Raw genomic sequence first — 24862 nt, 5'->3', positions numbered from 1 at the left:
TATATCAGCTGCTGTGTAGAGGTAAGTTTTCAGTGAGACTGATAAGGGTGAGTAATTTCCATCAAGGGTGTTAAAGGAAGTAGTGTAGAACTTTGTAGGCGCCCTAACTATAAGCTTTGAGTTCCCTAGATTCTGGAGCCGCCCCTCTGGATTGGAACATGCACGTGTGACATGCTTTTTCAGAAGGGTGAAAGAGGAAAGCCAGGGAATACGGACCTGTAAGCTTAATGTCTGTGTTTAGGGATATTACTGGAGTCCATAACTTATCGATTGGGTAATTGAAGGCCTCAAATTTTCAGTTTGGATTCATGACAGGTAGGCCATGCATAATCTTATTACATTTTTTGAAGCAGTAACAAAGGTGTGGATGTTGTTTATATGGACTTCCAGAAGGCATTTGATCAAGTCCCAAGAAGATACTGTTAACTAAGGTAAAGCCCATGGAATTGAGAGTAAATTTCTGACATGGTTGGGAAATTGGTTGAGTGGCTGACCAAGTAGGTACTCAAATTGGCAGTATTTGTTTTCGGGCCTTAAATATTCATATTATTTATTAAAAATTTGGATAATGGTAAAGAAAGTAATATATTCAAACTTGCTGATGATATAAAGTTCGATGGTACTGCAAACAGTGCAGATGATAGTCTATTAATGTCCCTTTGAAATTTTATGCTATGTGAATGGGCAAAACTGGTAGATGGATTTAAGGAGATAACAGGGTGTAGAGCTGGATGAACACAGCAGGCCAAGCAGCATCAGAGGAGCAGGAAAGCTGACGTTTCGGGTCTAGACCCTTCTTCAGAAATGGGGGAGGGGAAGGGGATTCTGAAATAAATAGGGAGAGAGGGAGAGGCGGATAGAAGATGGAGAAAGAAGATAGGTGAAAAGGAGACAGACACAGGTCAAGGAGGCGGGGATGGAGCCAGTAAAGGTGAGTTAGGGAGGGGATAGGTCGGTCCAGGGAGGATGGACAGGGCAAGGAGGCGGGATGAGGCTAGTAGGTAGGAGATGGGGGTGGGGCTTGAGGTGGGAGGAGTGGATAGGTGGGAGGACAGGTTAGGGAGGTGGGTACGAGCTGGGCTGGTTTTGGGATGCGGTCGGGGGAGGGGAGATTTTGAAGCTTGTGAAGTCCACATTGATACCATTGGGCTGCAGGGTTCCCAAGCGAAATATGAGGTGCTGTTCCTGCAACCTTCGGGTGGCATCGTTGTCGCACTGCAGGAGGCCCAGGATGGACATGTCATTCAAGGAGTTGGGGGGGGAGTTGAAATGGTTCACGACTGGGAAGTGCAGTTGTTTGTTGCGAATCGATCGTAGGTGTTCCAAAAAGCGGTTCCAAAAAGCGGTCCCCAAGCCTCCGTTTGGTTTCCCGGATGTAGAGGAGGCCACAACGGGAACAGTGGATACAGTATACTACATTAGTAGATGTGCAGGTGAACATCTGTTTGATGTGGAAGGTCTTCTTGGGGCCTGGGATGGGGGTGAGGGGAGAGGTGTAGGGGCAGGTGTAGCACTTCCTGCGGTTGCATGGAAAAGTGCTGGGGCTGGTGGGGAGTGTGGAGCGGACAAGGGAGTCACGGAGAGAGTGGTCCCTCCGGAAAGTAGATAAGGGTGGGGAGGGAAAAATGTCTTTGGTAGTGGTGTCGGATTGCAGATGGCGGATTTTCCGGAGGGAGGAGGGTTTAAATGTAAGGAAATGTTAGGTTATCAATTTTGGACTAGAAAAGTATAGATTCAGGGTACTTTCTATATGGTATGAAGTTAAATATAGTGGATGTCCCAAGAGACTTGAGGTTCAGGTGCATAGATCTTTAAAATGCCACAAATAGCTGCAGAAAATAGGCAAGCAAGCTACTAGAATGCTGGCCTTTATACCTAGAGGACTGGAGTGCAAGGATGCAGAACTTGTGCTGCAGCTAATCAAAATCCTGGAGTGCTTTGAGCAGATCTGGGCAACACACCTTAGGAAGGGTAAATTGGCCTTGGAAGGAATAAAATGTAAATTTACAAGAATGACACCAGGACTTCAGGATTAAGTTATGAGGAGACATTACACAGATTAGGCCTGTTTTCTCTAGAATTTAGAAGGTTAAAGGTGTTTTGGTCGAAGTCTTCAAGATGATAACCAGAAAAGACAGGTTTGATAAAGATAATGTATTGCCACTGGTTGGAGATTCTACAACAAGGAGCCATAATCTTAAAATTAGGACCAGACTGTTAAGAAGAGAAGCACTTAGACACACATAGGGTGGTAGAGGTTTGGAATTCTCTTCTGCAGGTGGCTGTTGATGTCACTGGACCATTAATCTGAGGCCACAGGGGAGGCAATGGCCTAGCAGTATTATCACTGGACTGTTAATCCAGAGACCTAGATAATGTTCTGGGGACCTGAGTTCAAATCCTGCCGTGACAGATGGTGGAATTTGAATTCAGTAAATATCTGGAATTAAGAGTCTAATGATTGTGAATTCTTCATTGTTTGTTGGTTCACTAATGTCTTTTAGGGAAGGAAACTGCCATTCTTACCTGATCTGGCCTACATGTGACTCCAGACCCACAACAACGTGGTTGCCTCTTAACTGTCCTCTGGGCAGTTAAGGATGGGCAATAAATGCTGCCTAGCCAGCGATGCCCTCATCCCATGAATGGATAAAGAAAAAAAAAGTTAATGTTTTTGGGAACATGGTTTCAAATCCCACTATAGCAGATGGTAAATTCTGAATTGGATTAAAATCTGGGTTTAAAAGTTAGTTTAATGATGAGCATGTAACAATTTTATTGTAAAGACCTATCTGGTTCACTAACATGAGGAAGGATATTAGCTGTCCTTTGCTCGTCTGGTCTACACGTGACTCGAGACAGCAATTTAGTTGACTCTTAACTACCCAATGAATTGGCATAAAGAAACAACCACTTTAAGATCAACTGAGAATGAGCAACAAATGTCAGCCATGTCAGCAATGCCAGCATTCCATACAAGAGCAGGTCAGAGGCCAGAAATCGTACGGGTGAGTATCTCACCATCTGATATCCACCTCCCCCCCACTCCCAAAAAAAAAAGTCTGCCTGCCTGCCTTCTAAAAGGCACGAGTCAGGAGTGTGATGTAATATTCCCCACTTGCCTGGTGAGTGCAGTTTCAACAACACTCAAGAAACTCGATTCCATCCAGAACAAAGCAACCTGCTTGATTGGCACCATATCTCCTCTCTCTGCATTAGTAGTGTATACCATCTACAAGATGCACTGCAAAAGTTCAAGAATGATCCTTAGGCAGTACCTTGCACACTCTCAACTACTTCCACGTAGAAGGACAAGGTCAGCAGACAAATGGGAGCGCCACCACCTGCAAGTTCTCCTCCAAGCCACTCACTGTCCTGATTAGGAATATTACTGTTCTTTTACTACCGCTGGGTCTAAAATTCTGGATTCCCTCCATAAAGGCATTGTAGGTCTATCTACAGCACGTGGACTGCAGCTGTTGCTTCTCAGGAGCAACTAGGGATGGGTAATAAATACTGGCCCAGCCAGAGATGCACACATTCCATGAAAGAAAGAAATAAAGAAGAATAACGCAAAAACAGCATTGGGGGTGCTCAGGAGACAACCATTATATTTAGAATTATCACTTTATGCTTTAAAATCCCTAAGTACAAACAAATTCTGTATGGACAAGGAGAAATGTTCACTCTTAGCTGGGGAGCTGTGGCAGCTCCTTTGTTTCTCCATGTACACAGCCATGCAAAAATGTTTAAAGGGAATTGTGTATTCATTCCTGAATAAAGTAGAAGCCGGATTTTTTTTAATGTATTTCTCCAATGCAAAACGATTTGAATTTCTCTTCCTCACCTCTGGAATGGGTAAAATATTATTTTAAAGACGAAGATCCATGGGTATTGGTTGCTTTGAAGTGTAAGGGACCATTTATCTTCAGCTGGTGTCAGTGCTTAAAGCAGGAGGGTTTAATTTACCACTCTCTCAGCTCTGGTATTGAAACCACTATTTGTAACCTTCAAACTGAATCTGATGACTAGCTACATACCAAGTATTGAACCTGGGCCTTACTAGTCAGTGTGACAATATTATGCAAGTCAGTGCTTTTGTCTGTTAAGTTGTTGTTATTATATTCTGTTTTTAAAATGGTCAGTGTTTCCCATTTTCCTGCCCCTCACCCCAGAAAAAATTCATCGCAAGGGAGGGAACATGCATAAGATAGGAGAGCAAAATTGAAATGTTGAAGTTGCAAAAATTGAAGTGCTTTTTAGAATTGATAACTTTGTATTTAGCTACTATTTTTCCCTTGTATATAGAAGAATGTGGTGTGCCATTCATCAGCCTGCATCAAGTTGAATCATCTTTGCACCCTGTAGACCGTTGTAACCCAGATCTGAATAATGCTCGTTTAATGGATGATTGCTTGCCAGTTTCAAACATAGCGAAGACCACTGCTGCAGTTGATACTCTACTGCAGACACCTACAAAATATTCACCAAGCATTCCCCAACAAGAGGACTTGAGCTGTGATGCAAGACTTCCTCCATCCGCTGAACCATTTTTGCCAGCCTGTGGGAATTTTGACTCATCGGTGGCTGCTATGGATCTTATTAACAGCGCCACAGGGTTTGCTGTCTCACCTACAGAAACTCCATTACTGGAGCAAACCCCTGGGAAAGTTAAGCTTGCAGAGGAAATTGCACAGCATGTAGAATCTCCAGTAGGAAAAGTGTCTGTCGAGAAGAAAAAGAAAAAGAAAAAGCGTTCACATCCAAAGGGAGCCCAACTTCCTCCAATGGACATGCAGGCTAAAACTAAAGAGGTTCAAGCAATTGTTTCTGACCAGCGACTGGAACGGCTCCCTGGACGGACAGAGAGGCATAAGGAAAACGTATTGAACACTGAGGGGGCATGTAAGGAGGCATCAGGGGTACAAGTAAAAGCCCAGCAGGTGGATAGTGTGCAAAGCCAAAGCAATATTTGGGCTTCTGTAAGCTCAGAGAGTGAACTAGTACATCCACCACTGTACGACACAGAACCTTCAGAGAGCGATGTAAGGGCTGTTGTTGAGAGCCAAAGAAGCGGGGAAGCTCTTGCAGGCAGCCAGTCACAAATGGAGACAATATCAGAAGTCGAATGGACACACAGAGAAGTTACCTCTCCTGGGTTCCTCCAGACATCCAAGATGGAAGAGAAAGTGGAACACCCTCTAGAACTTAGGGATGACAATATCACTTCACCCAACTCTCAGAAAAAGACTGAAGTAAGCAAGGTAGCACCACAGACTCCTCTGGAATTAGAGGGCAGAAAATATACTCCTTCTCAGTCCGAGGAAATACCGGAAATGAAGGAGATGGAAGGGCCTAGTCTAGCACCTATAAGTAAAGAATCTACTTCCCCTGGGTCAAAGCACATGTTTGAGGTGAATGAAATGACAGGACATGAGGCTAGCCAAATTACTGCCCCTAGGTCACAGTCACCCTTTGAGGCGAAAGAAATGGCACAGACCCTGGTGAAAAATGAAAGTGGCGAAAACATTTCCCCTGAATTACAGCAAATGTTTGAGGTAAAAAAAATGACAGAGACCCTTACAGAAAATGCAGAGAGAGAAGCTTCTCTCCTTGAGTCACTGAAAGTGCATGAGGGAAAGCAGATAGAGTTTTTGTTAGAGCATGTGACTGGACTGACTACACCCCATCAATCAGGGCAAATGTGTAGGTTGAATGAGATGGCAGAGGGCTCTGTCAACCACGTGAATAAAGAAGCAACTTCCCCCGAATCGAATAAAATATCTGAAGTGAAGGAGATGACACAGATCTGTCTGAATCATGATAGTAGGGAAACAGGCTCCCTTGGGTTAAAACAAAGTCCTGAGGTGAAAGACTTGGCAGAAACCCCTTTTGCACAAGTGAGTACAGAAACTGCTCCCCCTGATTTAGACATTTCTGAAACGAAAGGGGTAGTTGATATTTCTCTAGAAAATTGCAGTAGCAAAATTGCCCCAGTTGAAGTACAGAAGTCTGAGGTAGAAATATTGGTTGAGAGTTCGCTGTGTTGGAACAGAGAAACTGCTCCCTCTGAGTTGCAGCAAATGTCTGAGGTAAATGAGATGGCAGAGGAAGCTTTAGAATGTTGGAACAGGGAAATTTCCCCTCCTGAGTCACAGCAAAAATCCGAGGTGAAGGAAATAGTGGCAAGTCCTCCAGAAGGTCCAAGTAAGGAAACTAGTTCCCCACAGCTGGAGCAAACATCTGAGATGAAGGAGCTGATGGAAAGTCCTCTAAAATGTCCAAATAAGGAAACTGGTTCCCCAGAGATGCAGCAAACATCTGAGATGAAGGAGGTTATGGAAAGTCCTCTGGAATGTCCAAACAAAGAAACTGATCTCCCAGAAGCTCAGCAAGCATCTGAGGTAAATGAGATAGTGAAGAGTCCTGCGGAATGTCAGGAGGGTTTTCCAAAGTGCACTGATGAAGTCTCTTTGTCTTATTCGAAACTCAAAGCACTCAAACTGCTGGATGATAATGAAGAACCAGGTTCAAAGGCAGCTGTGAAAAAAGAAGCAGGACCTAAAGCCCCCCAAAAACGAGGATTCCCCAAAGGTGCTTCACAGAGAGAAACTGGAGCAAAAGTATCTTCTGAACAGCACAGGGCTATAAAGACATCAATGCAACCAAAGGTAATGAAGCCTCCCAATCAGCGTCAAAGGGATGTTAAACCACTTGAGCCAGAGAAGATTGGCGAAATAAATGTACAGTCTGATCAGGAAGGATGTCTGGATGAGAGTCCTCAACAAAATGAAGGTGTGTTCCGCCAATGATAAGAGTGCCATCCTCCCTGCCCCTGACCTATCTTCCCTAATGCTTCAATTTACATAATTCTGGCTCAGGATTTCAATCTGACTGGATTAGCACGGCATGGCATCTGCCTTTGGCTCACTAAAGCACATATCATTTTGCATGCACCGTTTCTGTTGAGTTTATAACTAATCTGATGCTTACTAACCACAAGATTCTTTTGGCTGAAACTAGCAGCTTGTGTTTTCTGGATATGTTTTTAACTCACTGCATGGCAGTTGGTTGGTTTCGAAAGGATTTTGAAACATTTGCTGAGGTGGTGGTGGTAAATTCATTTTTATTTAGAAAAAGAGGACACAGGAGAAAGAAGAATAAAAAGGTAAGTGCTCATGCTAAGCTGGATATTATATGCTTTAATATTGAAAGCTAGAATTGTGTCTTCCAGTCATCCAGAAAGCCAGTATTTGGGAATACAATGTAATCTTTGTTGCCTTCCGTAGTATGAGTGCTTTTCCTTAATGGAGAGTCAAGAATTCTCAAACCAATGTGATTTAGAATAGTAGTACCTTAGATATGTGAATGAAGGTAACTAAATGAAATATTAGCAGATAGTGGAGAAATGTCACCTGACACAGATTACTCTACTGTACGAAAATCCCAACTGTTGATTAAAACAAGAAATGTGGTTACTGACTGTGCTCTCACCTAAAACTTGTTTGCTGAACACCACGAAACATATTTTACATAAGCAAAACTTCAAAAAAAGAATCAAAGTTTGCATCGAGATTAGGTTAGCAACCCTGGATTCACAAATACACCCTAATTGTAACCTGATTCAGCCTTCCTGCTCCTATGATGCTGCTTGGCCTGCTGTGTTCATCCAGCTCTACACCCTGTTATCTCTGATTCATTCACTGACTGTCTTAAAATGATTTTTTCACTGATTCTTCAAAGAGACATGAGGAATTAAGGCAATTTGCAGGTTCTTGGAATGTTTGTCCCTGGTTTAGTGTTGATTTCTGGTGGGGGGAGAAAAAGGTATTTACAATCACCTGTCACTTCCAGTAAGTGCCAAATAGCTAGTCCAGGCCAAAGCAACTTAAAAAACAGGCTTAGTAACAGTTTAAATATTACAATAAACTTTGGGATACAACAAGATTAGGAAAAACCTCATCATAGACTAGATAAAATGGATTCAATTCAAAAGCCATTTGTCCGTAAAAAGTTAATTCCTTTGTAAAAGCGACTTCCTTTGGGATCTTGTAGTTTGCAGTATGTTTGAATGAATCAACTGGGTTTGCAGCTTCATTGATCTTTAAGACAAGGTATCTGGATAATGCAAGGTTCATTTTTATTTCAGAGTTCTGGTTACCTGCCAGGCCCAAAACTGAGAACCCAATGATTGTTCATATTAACTTTTTCTTAACATATCATGAATGGTAACAGATCTCACATGGTTCTGAGATGTTGGATATTTGCCCTTTCTTATTTCTTTTAATGCTGTACACCTGATGTGATTAGAATCATGTACTTCACTGTTCCTCAGCTGCTGGCATAATTACTTGAATGGGCTCAATGGTGTTTTCTCAGTCTTGAGTGTTTCTTATGCATGTAGTATGAAATCATTACAAGACGACTGAGACCATTCTTGATAGGATCTAAAAGGATTACATTCACTTTAACTGTTAGAAGCCTTTGATAGTGCTTTGGTTTAGGATGAAAAATGTACAATGCAAGAGAGTACTCTGAAGACCATATGTCCTTTTATTTTTTTATTTTGGTTCCTCTTTAATGTCTTTATCTTAAATACTGGGCTTGAATTGCAAGGAATGGGCTTAATGGAATAATGTGTAATGGTGGGTTTAAATTTGTGCACCACCCTGCAAATATCACCCTTGCATTTATAGAATCATCTAGTACAGAAGGATGTACCTGTCTTAACTCTTTTAAAGAGTCATCTAATTAATCCACTGCTGTTTTTCCATAGCCTTGCAAATTCTTTCTTTTCAAATATGTATTAATCTTCCTTTTGAATGTTGAGTCTAATTGCACCACTTAGCCCATTACAAAACATAATTTTCTAAGTTCAAAATTGCCCTTGCTCTATGGTCTGACCAAACATTACCACACTCTACGAAGAGGTGATTTCTTTGAAATATTTATTTTTGCAGGGTTGAATATTCAAATATCTGCATGAGCTTCTTGAAGAGAAGTAGTAGTGGCATTAAGTTATTGAATGCATAAAGCTTTTCAATATGTAAAACACATAAGTATTGTGATGTGGCACTTGATGTGTTACATTCAGCTCTCAGGCAGGTGGAAAAGTAATGTTTTTGTGAAAACCTAAAATATATATGGGTGGAATTGCCTCACCAACGCCACTGCCTTTTTGGTGAGTTTGATCACCAGTTTATTTTATCTTTTTGTTTTTCTGTGAAGTCTAGTGACAGCAGATGTTTTTCTCCTTAAGCCGTCATTCACTACAGTTCGTGCCATCCGTGGTGTTCTGAATATTAAGTGGCTCTGTTACTGTTTGAATAGCAAATACGTAATAGGCCACTGTGCATGCAAGTCAGCTCACCAATCCCCTTCAGCTTTCTGTTGTGTATTGGTAACTTTGGAATTTTCTAGAAGAATTGTACGTTGGTAATTTATACATCTTTCTGTGAAAGTACTTGAAAATATTTTTATTTAAATGTTATCATCCAAAGCTGAATTCTGAAATATGGGGGAGCAGTAATAGTGGGCCACTAAAATTTATTTTCAGAGTAGATGTGTCTCCAGTAACTTTGCTCAAGTTATGTTTTATAATTTGGTGATATTGATCCCCAAACAATTTTATTCCTACTTGTGCTGAAATGTTGAAGAGTTTTCTGGTAATTAGACTTCACTTTGTATTGTTAACTGTAAAGAAAGAACATTGAGATAGCTAGCACCTTCAGGACATCCCAAGTGTTTTATAGCCAATGAAGCACTATTAAAGTGTAGGCACTGCTGCAATGTAGGTAAAGATGGAGTCTCATTTCTATCCTGCTTTTCTCAGTGACTAAATTTTATTTAAAACCTATAGCCGACAGTTTAATCTCATTGCTGGAGAGGATATAGTATACATATTAGACTTTCAAAATTCAACTGTTTGTTTATTTTAATTTGTCTTATTCTAGATTCTAGATGACAAACCATCGGAACTCAAATTAGATTCTAACACTATAGCCCATTTCTTGGATCTATTATTCTGTATGGTATATAGACGATCAGATTTCATTTTTAAGTGTACTAGATATTAATGGTGTTTGGTACGTAAAATTCAGTGTATGGGGGGCATTTGTACAAGTTTATTTTAATAAAACCTTTTTCCCCTTTGCATAGTAAAGGGTATTTTAAATGGTAAATGTAACCTACAGTAGCTGGTGTTTAATAGTGACAGGAGAGTGCCCTGTGATTTTGGAAATCTGGTCACTGGGCCCCCATGATTCTACTTGTGCTTTTTCTTCAAATGGCTTCATTAATATTTCAACAATTTATGGATCTAACAAAATAACATTCAAAACATTCCTTATTTTTCAATAATCTTTGGTACGGGTTGAATTTTCTTCTATGTCTTTGAATTAAAAATTTTTAGTTGAAGACTAAGAAGCATAAAAGCTTAGACTTGATGTTTTGCCAAAGCTGTGACCCTGAGAGCTGATTTTGATTTACACAATCTGATGTATTAGGCACAGAGAATTAATCATATCTGCAGCAGTCATCAATAACTTAACACGTCAATCAATTGCAAAAATCTTTAAATAATGTCATAATAAAATACAGTGGAGTATTGACGACTATGTCTGTGATGATACAAGATTCCATGATGCACCAATTCTTACGGTTTTATTAAAGCAAGTTGATTGACATCAGTAAATGTGGCCAGTGAGAAGAAGTTTATAGGTTTGAGGTTGACTGTAATGGTTATGTTATTGAGCTTGTATTCCAGTCGTTTGGAGAAGAATTCTAGAGGATATGAATTTAGCTGCCATCATGGAGGTTTGACATTAGAATCATGCAGCGTAGGATACCATCTGGTCCACTGCGCTATAGTCACCTCTTTTGAAAGACCTATCTAATTAGCCACATACCTCTCTTTTCAGTCAAAAGGACATAGAGTCATCAAGATAGTCACAGAGTTTCTAAAGCACGGAAAAAGGTTCCTCTGGCCCAACATGTCCTCATCAAACATCCATCTATTCTAATTCCACTTTCTAACACTTGGCCCATAGCCTTGTAAGTGATATTTTAAATGTTCTAGATAATTGTTAACTGATTTGTGAATTCTTGCTTCTGCTGCCTGTGAGGTTCAGGTACCCACAACCCTCTGGGTAAAACTTGGTTTTCCCCAAGTCTCCTCTACCTTCCCTTTAAAGCTGTATACCATGATTATTGAGTAATTTACTATGGAGAAGAACTTCTTCTTATCTATCCATGTCCAACAGAACTTTGAATGCTTCAATGAGATTGCCGTTTCCTCCCACACCCCCCACTCCACCTTTCAGCCTTCTCTGTTTAGAGAAAACAGCTGCAGCTATGCAGTCTCTCTTCATAGCTGAATCATTCAGCCCAGGCAGTATCCTAATAAATCAGTTCTGCACCTTCTCTGGTGAAATCACACCCTTCCCAAAGAGTGTAGTGACCAAAACTGCATGTGGTACACGAGCTGTGACCTAACAAGTGGATATATACAACTCCATCATAACCGCCTTGTTCCTAACATGACCAATTGCTCTTTGAAATTTCCTGTAGAATTTGTTTCCACCATTCTTTTAGTGCATTCCAGATCATAATAGACCTCTCTGTGTTAAGGTTTCTCTCCATCTCCCCTCAGACATTTGTCATGCATTTTCAGGGTATCGACTTCTCTGCCACAAGAATTAGTTTCTCCCCATTTACGCCATCAACATTCTTCATAATTAGCCTAATTGTATTAAGTCTCTTGCTGCTCTAATCCCAGTATATCCAATCTTTTCACCTAATCTCTGGTATCATCTTGGTAAACCACCTCTTGTACACTTTCCAAGCCATGACATCCTTCCTAGTCTAAGTCAGCCAGGGTTGTCCATCCAGCTCAGCATCCAACCTTGTTTTTCTCAGCAATCCAGGATGCATCCTATTTGGTCTGGAGGACTTTCTTTTTCATCTTAAAGTGCATCTGAGTGCCTTTTTTTAAATTCGGGGATATGATTTACCTTGGAGGTCCACAATTCTAGGTAGGTTTTTAAATGGAAGTGTTGAGAGATGTTATAACACACCTTTGAGCTGGGACGTGAACTCTGGCCTCCTTGCTGTGAGGTTGGGACACTACCACTTTACCACAAGAGCTCTCTGGGGGACTTGTTAGCTGTGAGTGATCTTAACCTATTTGGTATCACCTTTTTTAAATCTATTTCTATCCAATCAAACATCTGTACAACCTCCTGCACCTCTGCCTTGTGTGTGTAGTCCCATATTATAGCAGCAATCAGGTGGGCACAAATTCAGACTTGTTTCATCTGTCAATAGCTCCATGACACTGAAGCCAATTAGTGTGCACCGGTTGTTGCTGCTGTCAGCTAACACAGGAGCAATCTTAATGCATTTGGCAGTTCAGTGACTGATCAGGGAAATGACCTAAACAGGAACAGCGGTTACCTTTCTGGGTCCTTTATATTTCACTAGATACCGTTTACTTGTACTTTTTCCTCTGTTATTTCTTTTGCATACATTTGCACATGTACAGTTGTGAAAATGTAAGGGGTAAGAGAAATATAGTTAACAAAATCATCAGTAAGCAGCTGTAACTTGCATTATTTCCTTTCATATCCTTTCTTTAGCTCCACTGGGACTCTTGTCTGGCTTGGGACCCCGAATTAAATGGGTTGCACCATTCTTTATCACTGCCACACTTGCGCAAACATGCGTGAAATCTCTCTTTCCCCTTTCTGGTGAAGTTGTTTTTATAATCTTTTAGAACCACTATATCTCATGACTTTTCCCAAATAATATATCAACAAGAATATGGTGGACTTTTGCATTTTACCCTTGCACAGATGTTCAGCTGTCTGGTCTGGTCTCTCTTCAGGAATTGCAGCAAATGTATAAAGTGCTCTGTCAGCCAATTGAAGTGGAAACCGACTGCATCAAACTGGACCTCAGACTCCATCTTAGTCTGCCATTGACAATCTTGAGGAGAGCAGGTCAGGCTTGATGATATGCTGGCACTCCCTCTTGTAATGTCATCTTTGTTAAAAGTGCTGGGCTGGCATAATTTTGTCTGACTGAACCAGTTTATTTTGCTTTGCCAGCCTCTCTCAGCCTGTCAGAAGATACTATGAGCCCTTTGAGAAATTAAGAAAGATTTACAAGTAAAATGTAATCCGCAACTGTTTAGTGAAAGCTTTTGCCAACAAGTTTCTTGTTCCCTCTTCTTTCTTTATATGTCACCAATCAAATCCAGATTTCATTGCTGAGGCTAATTCTTGCTAGAGTGTGGTACCATGGGTGTGCTATATCCATCAACCAACTGATGGCTGTCAATGTCTAAGTCTAAGTCTAAATCAGAAGTCACACAACACCAGGCTATAGTCCAACAGGTTTATTTGAAATCGCAGGCTTTCAAAGCGTAGCCCCTTTGTCAGGTGAAATGAGAGGGAAGCTCAGAGAGATCAGAAGATCATGCAAATGATGTGCATGGAGTGTCTAATAATCAATCTTTGCAGGTGATCACAAGTGTCAGACAGTGTGAGTAAAGTGTCAATAGCTGAATAACAAGCGAAGGGATGACGTATAACCTGAATAAATGAGGCAGGGAGATATTACAAAAAAATTAAAAATAAGGTGGTGCTGGAGGCAAACCAAATGACTGAAATAACATGATAGGTATAAGAGTTGCATTGCTGAGGGTCTAACAAAATTAACAAGTAATCCAAAACTATAAACAAATCCAAGGTAGAGAGATCATGATAATTTATCAAGGTGATGGTGTCAAAGCAGGACAGTAAGAAAGATTTTACAGATACAGAACAGTATTGCAGTGTCACATGTAGCACGACATAACCCCAAGATCATGGTTCAGGCCGTCTTCATGGGTATGGAACTTGGTATCAGTTTCTGCTCGGCAATTCCGCATTGTCATGTATCTCGAAGGCCACCTTGGAGGATGGCTTACCCGAAGATCGGAGGCTGAATGTCCTTGACCGCTGAAGTGTTCCTTTAGTGGGAGGGAACATTCCTGTCTGGCGATTGTTGCACAGTGTCCATTCATCCACTGTCATAGCATCTGCATGGTCTCACCAGTATACCATGCCTTGGGGCATCCTTGCCTGCAGTGTACGAGATAGACAACATTGGCCAAGTCACATGAGTATCTGCAGTGCATGTGGTGAGTGGTGTTTCCACGTGTGATGGTAATATCCATGTCGATGATTTGACATGTCTTGCAGAGGTTGTCATGGCAGGGTTGTGTGGTGTTATAGTCAATGTTGTCCCGAAGGCTGGGTTGTTTGCTGCGAACGATGGTCTTTTTAAGATTTGGTGGCTTTTATGAAGGTGAGAAGTGGAGGCGTAGGGATGATTCTGGCGAGATGCACATTGTTATCAATGACATGTTGAAGCCTGCGAAGAACGTGGCGTAGGCTCTCCACTCCATCGGTCATATCCTGGGTCTGTCTTCTGAGGAGGTCTTTGCATTTCTTCACTGTGGCACGTTGGAACTAGCGATCGATGAGTTGAGCATCATATCCCTTTCTTGTGAAGGTCCATTCCAAGTCTTTAGGTGTCTGTTACATTCCTCCTCATCTGAGCAGGTCCTGTGAATGTGCAGGGCTTGTCTGTAGAGGAAGGCTTCTTTAATATGTTTTAGGGTGGATGCTGGAGAAGTACAGCATCATGAGGTTATCCGTAGGCTTGTGGTAGAGTGAAGTACTGAGGTGTCCATCCTTGATTGAGATGCGTGTGTCCAAGAATGAGAGTGATTCTGAAGAGTAGTCCATGGTAAGTCTGGTGGGAAGAAATTTGTTGATCTTGCTATGTAGTCGTTTCAGTGATTCCTCGCCATGAGTTCAAAGGAAGAAAATGTCGTCCCTGTATCTGATGTATAGTGTTGGTCGGAGATCCTGCATGGCAAAGAAGTCTTGCTCAAACTTGTGCATGAAAATGTTGACACACTGGGGTGCAAATTTGGTCCACTTGGCTGTTCTGTGTCTGGATAAAGAACTGGTTGTCAAAGGTGAAGATGTTATGGTTGAGAATGAAGCGGATGAGTTGTAGGATGGCATCTGGAAATTGGCAGTTATTGGTATTGAGTGCTGAGGCTGTTGTAGGGATGCTGGTGTAGATGCCGAAACGTCCTTTTGTGATGAGGAATGTTCCTAGTTCGACTGGTCCATGTGTGCCGAGTTTCCGTAAGAAATATGTAGTGTCATGACAAAAGCTTGTTCAAAAGCCAGTGCAGTGGCTGTTGGAAAAAAGATGTACAAATACATTTTCAAGGGGCTTCCTTGTACAATGGGTTTCAAGATGTCCTCGACATAACCAGAGAGGCTCTCACACAGTCCCATTCCCTGATACGATGGGATGTCCAGGTGGGGTTTGCTTTGTATATCTGTGGAAGCCTATGCAGTAAGTTTTAGCAAACCATTTGAATGAGTGCACTGCATCACAGCAGAGCTGTTTTGTGTCCTCACCTTGCCCGAGTTGTTCCAGCATGAGCTAGTAGATATGCAGTACCTGCAAGATGATGTGATAATGTGGGACAACCATATCACTGCAGCAATGATTTGAGAAGCAACAAATATCTTCTCTGTCACCAATGAAGTTCATTGAGGCAGTTCAGTGGCTGTTGGGAAAAGATGAACAAACACATTTTCAGGTAGATCTGGGAATAAGGGATATTATTGACCTAAAAATGAAATGCCATGATGAAACATCTGGCTACTTTTGACCATTGGTCACTCTTTATCAGTTGTTTTGCAGCTAGTTGCAGAACTGCATCCACAGAAAATTGAGCAAATTATTCATCCAGAGTATCAAAAAGGAATTGTATTAAAAAGTTCTTTGTTATAGCATTGTCTGCTGGGAAGCTGTTCACAATATACATTAATGATTTGGATGAAGGCATTGAATGCCATATCTCCAAATTTGCAGATGACACAAAACTGGGCGGCAGTGTGTGCTGAGAGGAGGATGCTATCAGGCTGCAGGGTGACTTGGACAGACTGGCTAAATGGGCAAATACTTGGCAAATGCGATACAATGTGCATAAATGCCAGGTTATCCACTTTGGTCGCAAAAATGGGAAGGCAGATTATTATCTGAATGGCGGCAGGTTAGGAAAAGGTTAGATGCAGTGAGACTTGGGTGTTATGGTGGAACAATCACTGAACGTTGGCATGTGGGTGCAGCAGGCAGTGAGGAAAGCTAATGTCACGCTGGCCCTCATAGCAAGAGGATATGAGTATCGGAGTAAGGATATCTTGCTGTAGTTATACAGGGCCTTGTTGAGGCCACACCTTGAGTAATGTGTGCAGTTCTGGTCTCCTAGTCTGAGGATGGGTGTACTTGCTATTGAGCGAGTCCAGCGAAGCTTCACCACACTGATTCCCGGGAAGGCAGGACTGACATAAGGCAAGACTGGATTGACTGGGCTAGTATCCCCTGGAATTTAAAAGAATGAGGGGGCATCTCCTAGAAACATTAAATGCTGATGGGACTGGACAGGCTAGATGTGGGAAGAATGTTCCAGATGTCAGGGAAGTCCAGAACTAGGGGTCACAGTCTAAGAATAAGGGGTAAGCTGCTCACAACTGAGATGAGAACGAATTTCATCACTGAGTTCTGAACCTGTGGAATTCTGTGTCTCACAGGAAGCTACAAGGACTTGTTCATTAGATATGTTCAAGAGGGAGCTGGATGTGGCCCTTAGAGCTAAAGGATTCAGGGGGGATGAAGAGAGAGCGGGAATGGGATACTGAGATTGCATGATCAGCCATGATCGTATTGGATGGTTGTGCAGGCTTGAAGGGCTGAATGGCCTTCTCCTGGGCCTGTTTTCTATGTTTCTGTTTTGTATGTCATCAACATGTTACGTTGAAATGTAGTAAGCCTGGAATTGTGTGCATGTGTGTTTCTGAATTAGTGTGCATGTGAAGGTACCCACAGATGTGGGTGTTAAAACTTCCTGCTTGCCAACAACTGTGATGGGCTCCCAGGTAGCTGAATGGCTTGTGAACATGAGAGAGATAGCCAGAAGCCTACAGACCTCCAAGAGATGCTGCTAGCTCTCCGTCTTCGTAGTTTTAAAAAAAACTAAAGCCTGAAGAAAGCCAGTTGCTTTCCCTCACCAGTTTTGTAAACTGTGACTTTAAATGAATAAGTTAGAAACCTTATAATTTGCGAACCAGTTGTTCCCTTCTACAAGGCATAGAAGAACAGCTGTAGAGAGAGTGAAATCGATGAATAGCAAGTCCTGACAAGCCAAAAAAATAATTTCAGCAATCCTTGTGGACTGACCCCAATGAACTGACTTCCCAGACTTTATCCCTCCACCTGCCACTCTGTGTGTGTTTCGAGGAGTTTTATAAGTGGGATACAACAAGGGAATTCTTAGTCAGCTGTTCATACTGGTTTACCTATAGCTAGGATCTATTTACTTGTAATAAATGGTCATTCTTGTTTGGATGGACCAGGCTTCCACCTTTACCTGTTAACCTATTTAAAAAGTGGTGACTACTTTTATAAAACTTTTAACTTTTATGACAACTCCAGGAGTGGCAGGACTTGATTTCCAGTGCACTACCCTGAAGAGGCATGATTCGTAATTGTTTGTTTCAACCGTAACCTGACTGAATTATGCAACTGGGGATAAAGAACTTTGATCTTTATAACCGGATCAGATAGATTCAGCATGGATATGTGAAAAGGAAATCATGCTTGTCAAGTCTGCTGGAATTCTTTGAGAATGTAATAGTTATAAGGGGAAGCTAGTGGGTGTAGTTTATTAGACTTTCAAAAGGCTTTTGATAAGGCCTCATAAGAAGTTAGCATGTAAAGTTAAAGTGGATGGGATTAGGGTTATTGTACTGACATGGATAGACAGCTAATTGGCAGAAAGGAAATGAAGAATAGGAATAAACATATCTTTTTCCATGGGAGGATGAGCTTTGAGGAAGATGCAGAAGTGCTTCAGTGTGATTTGGACAAGTTAAGTGAATGGGAAATGCATAGCAGATGAAGCACAAAATGTAAGGTTATGCACTTCGGTAACGAAAGCATGGAGGCAGATGATTATCTGAATGCTGAAAGGTTGGAAAGGAGGCGGTGCAATGAGACCTGGGTTTCCTTGTCCACCAGTTGCTGAAGGTAAGCATGCAGGTTCAGCAGGCAGTGAATAAGGCAAATGGTATGTTGATCTTCACAATGAGAGAATTTGAGTACAGGAGCAAGATGTCTTGCTGCGATTATACAGGACATTAGTGAGACCGTACCTGGAATGTTGTGTTCAGTTTTAGTTTCCTTTATTGGAGGAAAGATGTTCGACTAAGGAGGGAGAGCAACAAAGGTTTACCAGAGTGATTCCTGGGATGGCAGGATAAAGTATGAGGAGAGACCCATTTGGTTAGGACTTTGTTCACTGGAATTTAGAAGAATGCGGGAATCTCATAAATCTAAAGAATTCTGACAGGACTAGACAAGGTAAACATGGGAAGGATGTTCCCAATGACCAGGGAGTCCAGAACCAGGAGGTCGCATTTGACGGATATGGAGTAAACAACTTTGGACTGGATGAAAAATTTCTTCACCCAGAGAGTGGTGAGCCTCTGCCACTGAAAGTGATTGCGGATTGAATATTTTCAAAAATGACTTTGATATAGTTCTTGAGGCTAAAGGGTATAGGTGAAAAGCTCATTTCAAATGTTTTGTGCTATTTTTCTTTGCACTTTTTGAAAAATAAATGAGATCATGATTTATGCAGCCAAGAGCAGAAGTCCCAAAGGCTGTGTTGCCTACCTATTGCCAGAGTTAAAAGCATCTCTTTGAGGTTATAGAGAAACTTGGGAATAGTAGATGAAGGATCCACTTATTATTGCATAGGTACCAACAATGTGGTTAGATGAGGAAAGAGGTGCCTCTTCATGTTCAAGATGGCAGTGGAGTAGCAGGGCTGCCTGCTGGCTGTTGTCTGGGCTCATCTGCTCCCGCATGCTTGCTTTCTTTTATTTTCTTTCTTTTTACTTCTGTTTTTCTTCGTCTTTCTTTTCTTTCATTTTTTTCTTTTCTTTGGAGCCTTCCGTGGCAGGTTAGTCAGTGAAATTGGTATGGTAGCCAGAGCAGGCTGTGTGCGGAAGGGCAGCTCCTAACGGCAGACGCGGCACATCATGGCGGCTGGCAGCAGCGGCAACAGGAGTGTCTTCCCAGCATTTGGGGCTGGCGGTAGCAAAGCTCCTCCAGCAATTGGAGGCAGCAGCAGTGGACTTTGCAAGATGGCAGCGCCAGCAAGGCAACATCCGAGGATGGTGGCCAGAATGGGACTCTTGGTGAGATGGCGGTGACAGCCTGGTCTGGCAGCAGAGGGCCCATAGCAGGGACTCCTGGCATTGTCGAGGTGGTGGCTGCTGTGGCGGCAGTATGGTATGCCCAAAGCTGGGACTCCCATCCTGCCAGCAGAGCTGGGGAAGTCCTGATCACAGGGTGTGAGAGTAGGCATGGGTGCAGTGGCAAAGAGATACCGCCTAAAGAATAGTGACTCCTACACAGGTGGTCTGGTACAGGCGGTGGAGAGACAGTGGAGGATGGGTAGTGGCACAGGTGTTGATGAGTTGGATCAGGGTGCAGGACTGTCTTTTGGGTGTATCTTTTATCCTTCCTATTATTAAACTATTCAAAATGGTGCTGGAATATGGTGACTGAAGCTTTTCACTGTATTTTACTATATTATTCACTGTAAAATGCAAGTGACAAATGAATCCTTCAAAAGAGGTAAGAATATCTAGGAACTTAATTAAAGGCAGAACAACAAAATAATAACCCTGGACTATCACCTAAGTTTGAGTAAATTGGCATAAGGAAACAAGATCAGAGAGCTAAATGCATGACACAGAGATCGGTGTAAAAGAAATATTTTCCAATTCATGAGGCAATGGTACCAGTGGCAAAAGGGAATCTGAACTGTCGTGGCTGTTCACTTGAACTGTATTAGGACTAGTATCCTGGTGAATTGTACACCTAGGGCTGTGGAGAGAGCTACAAAAGTAAATACTGGGATAAGAGGTCATGCAAAGGGCACGCAAAGTGAAAGCACAAAGCTGGGTATCAATACATGCAATGATAACCAGTGTGTACTTAAGAGTACACCAGCAAGATCAGAGAAGGAAAAATGATAGAAACAAAAGAATCAAAAAGTCGTTATTTAAAGTTTGCTGCATTCCTATCATATTTGATAGTATAAATCCAAGTTATTTGTACAACATGCTGACTGTTACAGAGGCATGGTTACAAAATGACAAAGACTAGCACCTGAATCTTCTATGGTATTTGACATTTTGGAAGGACAGGAAGAAAACTAAAGGAGGTGGGCTACCTCTTTAAATAAAGAATGAGATCAGTGCAGTCATGGGAAATGATCTTGATTTAAGATGTAGAATTAGTTTGAGAGGACATAAAAAGTATTGGAGGGAGAAGGTCACTAGGGAAGCAGGTCCCATAACAACAGCTACGTTGCAGGGCTTTGTATAAATTTTTGAAATAGAGGACTTTGGGAAAAGGTAATTGTGGGTGATTTTTTAGTTTTTATGTGGATTGGATAAATTTGAGTCTGGTAGCCTGGAGGATGAGTTTATGCAACTTATTTGTGACAGTTTATTAAAGCAGTGGAACCAACCAAGGAGCAGTCTAAAATATTAGACCTGATAATGTATGTTGCAACAGGATTAATGAATGACTATAGTAAAGGATCTTCTAGATAAGAATGAGGATAAAATGGTGGAAGTCAGATTCAATTCAAGGATAAGAAACATGAATCTAGAACTAATGTCTTAAAGCTAATCACACATGTATGAAGACAAAATTTGGTTAAGTGGACTGGGAAAATAGGTTTAAAAAGTAATACAGTGGAGAAGCGGTGGCATACGTTTAAGGGGATAATTCATAATGCTCGAAAAAACTCTTTTCTCTTGAGAAAGAGACACACAGATGGAGCATCCTTCTTAGTCTAACTAAGAAAGTTGAAGATGGTATCAGATAGAAAATGCTGTGAAGACTAGCAGTGAGCCAGAAGCTTGGGAGATTTTGAGAACCACAAGGGATAACTAAAATGGAAGAAATTGGAAGATGAGAGAGATAATGCACGAGAAATATGAAAACAGACAGTAAATGCTTCTGCAGGAGTACAGAAACGAAAGGAGAACATCGGTTTCCTACAAGATGGGAGAATTAATAATGGAAAATAAGAAAAAGACAGAGGCTTTGAGCAAGTGTTTTGGATCTATCATCACATTAGACAGTAAAAATATCTAACAATAGTAGGAAAAAAATCAGGAAAATAGAAATGTAAACCAATCATGATCATTAGAGAAGATGTACTGGGAAAACTAATGGGACTAAAGGCCGACATGGCCTACGTCCTTCGGTCTTTAAAGAAGTGGCAACAGAGATAGTAGAAGCAATGATTGTAGTTTTCCGAAATGACCTCTTTTTGTCCTTTTAAAAAAAAAGTGTCAGCAGATTGGGTAATTGCATAACCTCTGAAGAAATGAGGGTGGCAGAAAGAATCACACTAAATATCAGTTTGTCTAATGTTCATGTTGCTCCTCACCGAGGTAACAAACTGGTAATCAATCCCCACTTTACTGGATTTGTCCCAAAAGTCAACAAAGTTAAAGGTTTTATCAAAGACACAATTTTCAAATTTATCTTATTATAAACACCCAGGTTACAGAAAGCATGGTCCAGATTTCTGTACTTAATAAGAATTACCACTTATTACAGATAAATATTCTAGCTGCATATAAACAACTATGAACTGTTAGAAAAGAACTCAACCAGTTAAAACTCTAATCCCCTTATAAAATCCCCCCCTACACATAAAGGTAAACTTAGCAAAGTCCTGCTGGACCACAGGGCTGCTCTCTCATTCGAGAGAGTGTAATAGTGATAGTTTAACCCGAGGGTCACCTTGCCTCAAGCAGTTGGGGAGGAGTTTTGGCCATCTCTGTTTGGCCGATTCTGTGAAATGACAAACATGGCAGTTTTCTTAAAATTCATTCATGGGAATGAGGCCTTTACTGGCTAGACCAGCATTTATTGCACACCCCTAATTGCCTGGAGTTACAAGTCAACTTAGACTGGGTACTTTGTAATGAGAAGGGAATCATTGCCAATCTAGTTGTGTAAGACCCCTTGGGGATGAATGACCATAACATGATACAATTTTTTATCAAGATGGAAAGTGAGGTAGATGATTTGGAGACTATGGTGCTGAATCTTAAAGGAAATTATGAATATATGAGGCATGAGTTGGCCTTGATCGATTGGGAAGAGTTACTTAAAGGGATGATAGTGGATAGGCAATGGCAAACATTCAAGGAATGTGTGGGGGAACCGCAACAACTGTTTATTCCTATCTGACGCAAAGCAAAATGGGTAAGAGGGCCAATCCATGGCTTACAAAGGAAATTAGAGATAGTATTTGATCCACAGAAGAAGCACACAGATTGGCCAAGAAAAATGTCTGAGGACTGGGAGCAGTTTAAAATTCAGCAAAGAAGGACCAAAGGATTGATTAAGAAGGGGAAAATACAGTATGAAAGTAAGCCTGCAGGGAACATAAAGACTGACACTAAGAGTTTCTGTTGGTATGTGAAGAGAAAGAGATTGGTGAAGACAAATGTAGGTCCCCTACAGACAGAAATGGGGGAAATGTATAACAGGAGACAAAGAAATGGCTGACCATCTGAATACATACTTTGATTCTGTCTTCACAAAAGAGGACACAAATCAGATGCCAGAAATTTTGAAGAATGAAAGATTTAGTGAGAGGGAAGTATTGAGGGAGATCAATATTAGTAGAAAAATGGTGCTGCGAATATTATTGGGATTGAAAGTGGATAAATCCCCAGGGCCTGATAATCTACATCTCAGATTACTTAAGTGGCTGTAGAAATAGTGGATGCATTGGTGGTCATCTCCCAGGATTCTATAGATTCTGGAATAGTCCCTGCAGATTGGAGGGTGGCTAGTGTCACTCTAATATTAAAAATGGGAGGTAGAGAGAAAATGGAATTACAGACCAGTAAGCCTAACATCAGTAGTGGGGAAAATTCTCTAATCCATTATCAAGGACTTTATAGAACATTTAGAAAGCAGTGGCAAGATCAGAGAGAGCTAGCACAGATTTATGAAGGGGAAATCATGCTTCACAAATCTGTTGGAATTCTGTGATGATGTAACTAGTAGGGTTGACAAGGGGGGAGCCAGTCGATGTGGTATATTTGGACTTTCCAGAAAGTGTTGGACGAAGTCCTGCATAAGAGATTATTGCGCAAGATTAAAGTGCATGGGATTTGGTGGGGGGGGGAGTGTATTGAGATGGATAGAAAACTGGTTGGCAGAGAGGAAACAAAGAGTGGGAATTAAGAGTCCTTTCAAATTGGCAGGCAGTAACTATGGGGTGGCGCAGGGATCGGTGCTCGGACCCCAATTATTCGCAATATATATTAATTTTTTGGATGGGGAGAAAATGCAACATCTCCAGGTTTGCAGATGATACAGGTTAGGTGGGAGGCTGAACTGTGACGAGGAGGCAGCGATCCTTCAGCATGGTCTGGACAGATTGGGTGAGTGGGCAAATCAATGGCAGATGCAGTATAATTTGGATAAACATGAGGTTATTCACTTCAGAAGCAAAAACAAGAAGGCAGAATGGCTGGAAATTGGGAGAGGAGAGTGCGCAGAAGTGTCCTTGTGCACTAATCACTGAAGGTAAGCATATTGGTGCAGCAGGTGGTTAAACAAAGCAAATGGTATGTTGGCCTCTTTTGTGAGAGGTTTTGAGTACAGGAGCAGGGATGTGTTATTGCAGTTATACAGGGCCTTGGTGAGGCCACACCTAGAATATTGTGTGCAGTTTTTGCCTCCTTTTCTGAGGAAGGATACTCTTGCTCTCAGGAGTGCAGTGAAAGTTTACCAGGCTAATTCCAGGAATGGCAGGTCTGACATATGAGGGGAGATTGACTGACTAGGTTAGGATTGTTTTCACTGGAGTTCAGATGAATGAGGGATATCTGGTAGAGACTTTTATAAAGTTCTAATAGGACTAGACAGGGTAGATGCAGGGATGATGTTCACGATGATGGGTGTGTGCAGAACCAGGAGTCACAGTATGACGATTCGAGGTAGATCATTTAGGACGGAGATGAGGCATTTCTTCGCCAAAGAATGGTGAGTCTGTGGAATTCATTACCACGGGAAGTAGTTGATGCCAAAACACTGAATGTATTCAAGAAGCGACTAGATATAGCACTTGGGGTGAGTGGGATCAAAGGTTATGGGGAGAAAGCAGATTAGGCTATTCAGTTGAACGATCAGCCATGATCGTGATGAATGGTGGAGCAGGCTAGAAGGGCCGAATGGCCGCCTCCTGCTCCTATCTTCTATGTTTTTGTGTAACTACGTTGCTATGGGCCTGGAGTCACATATAGGCCAGACCAGGTAAGGATGGCAGTTTCCTTCCCTAAAGGATGTTAGTGAACCAAATGGGTTTTTCCAGGAATCGGCTTTGGCTTTGTGGTTTTTACTAGACTCTTTAATTCCAGATTTTTATTGAATTCAAATTCTACCATTTGAACCTGGGTCCCTGGAATATTAAATAAAGACCGAAAGAACTGCGGATGCTATAAATCAGGAACAAAAACAAAGTTGCTGGAGAAGCTCAGCAGCTCTGGCAGCATCTGTGAAGAAAAAAACAGTTAACTGGCGTTCTGAGGAAGGGTCACCGGATTCGAAACGTTAACTCTGTGTTTTTTCCTTCGCAGATGCTGCCAGACCTGCTGAGCTTCTTCAGCAACTT

The 24862-nt window shown here is 41.6% G+C and overlaps 1 protein-coding gene across 1 annotated transcript in view; it reads left to right on the top strand.

Annotated features, from left to right (window-relative positions):
* The window catches only part of LOC109927288 (microtubule-associated protein 4-like), a 126334-nt gene that overhangs the window by 18161 nt on the left and 83311 nt on the right, over window positions 1-24862 (top strand). The window contains exon 4 of the mRNA XM_048596159.1: window positions 4309-6795. Within this exon, the coding sequence (XP_048452116.1) occupies window positions 4309-6795 (2487 nt within the window). The remainder of the gene's footprint in view (window positions 1-4308; window positions 6796-24862) is intronic.

Source organism: Rhincodon typus, chromosome 4 (assembly GCF_021869965.1).
Source record: "Rhincodon typus isolate 14 chromosome 4, sRhiTyp1.1, whole genome shotgun sequence".
NCBI classification, from domain to species: Eukaryota; Metazoa; Chordata; class Chondrichthyes; order Orectolobiformes; family Rhincodontidae; genus Rhincodon; species Rhincodon typus.
Note: the sequence above shows the minus strand (reverse complement) of the source record. Positions and strands in the feature narration are given on the sequence as shown.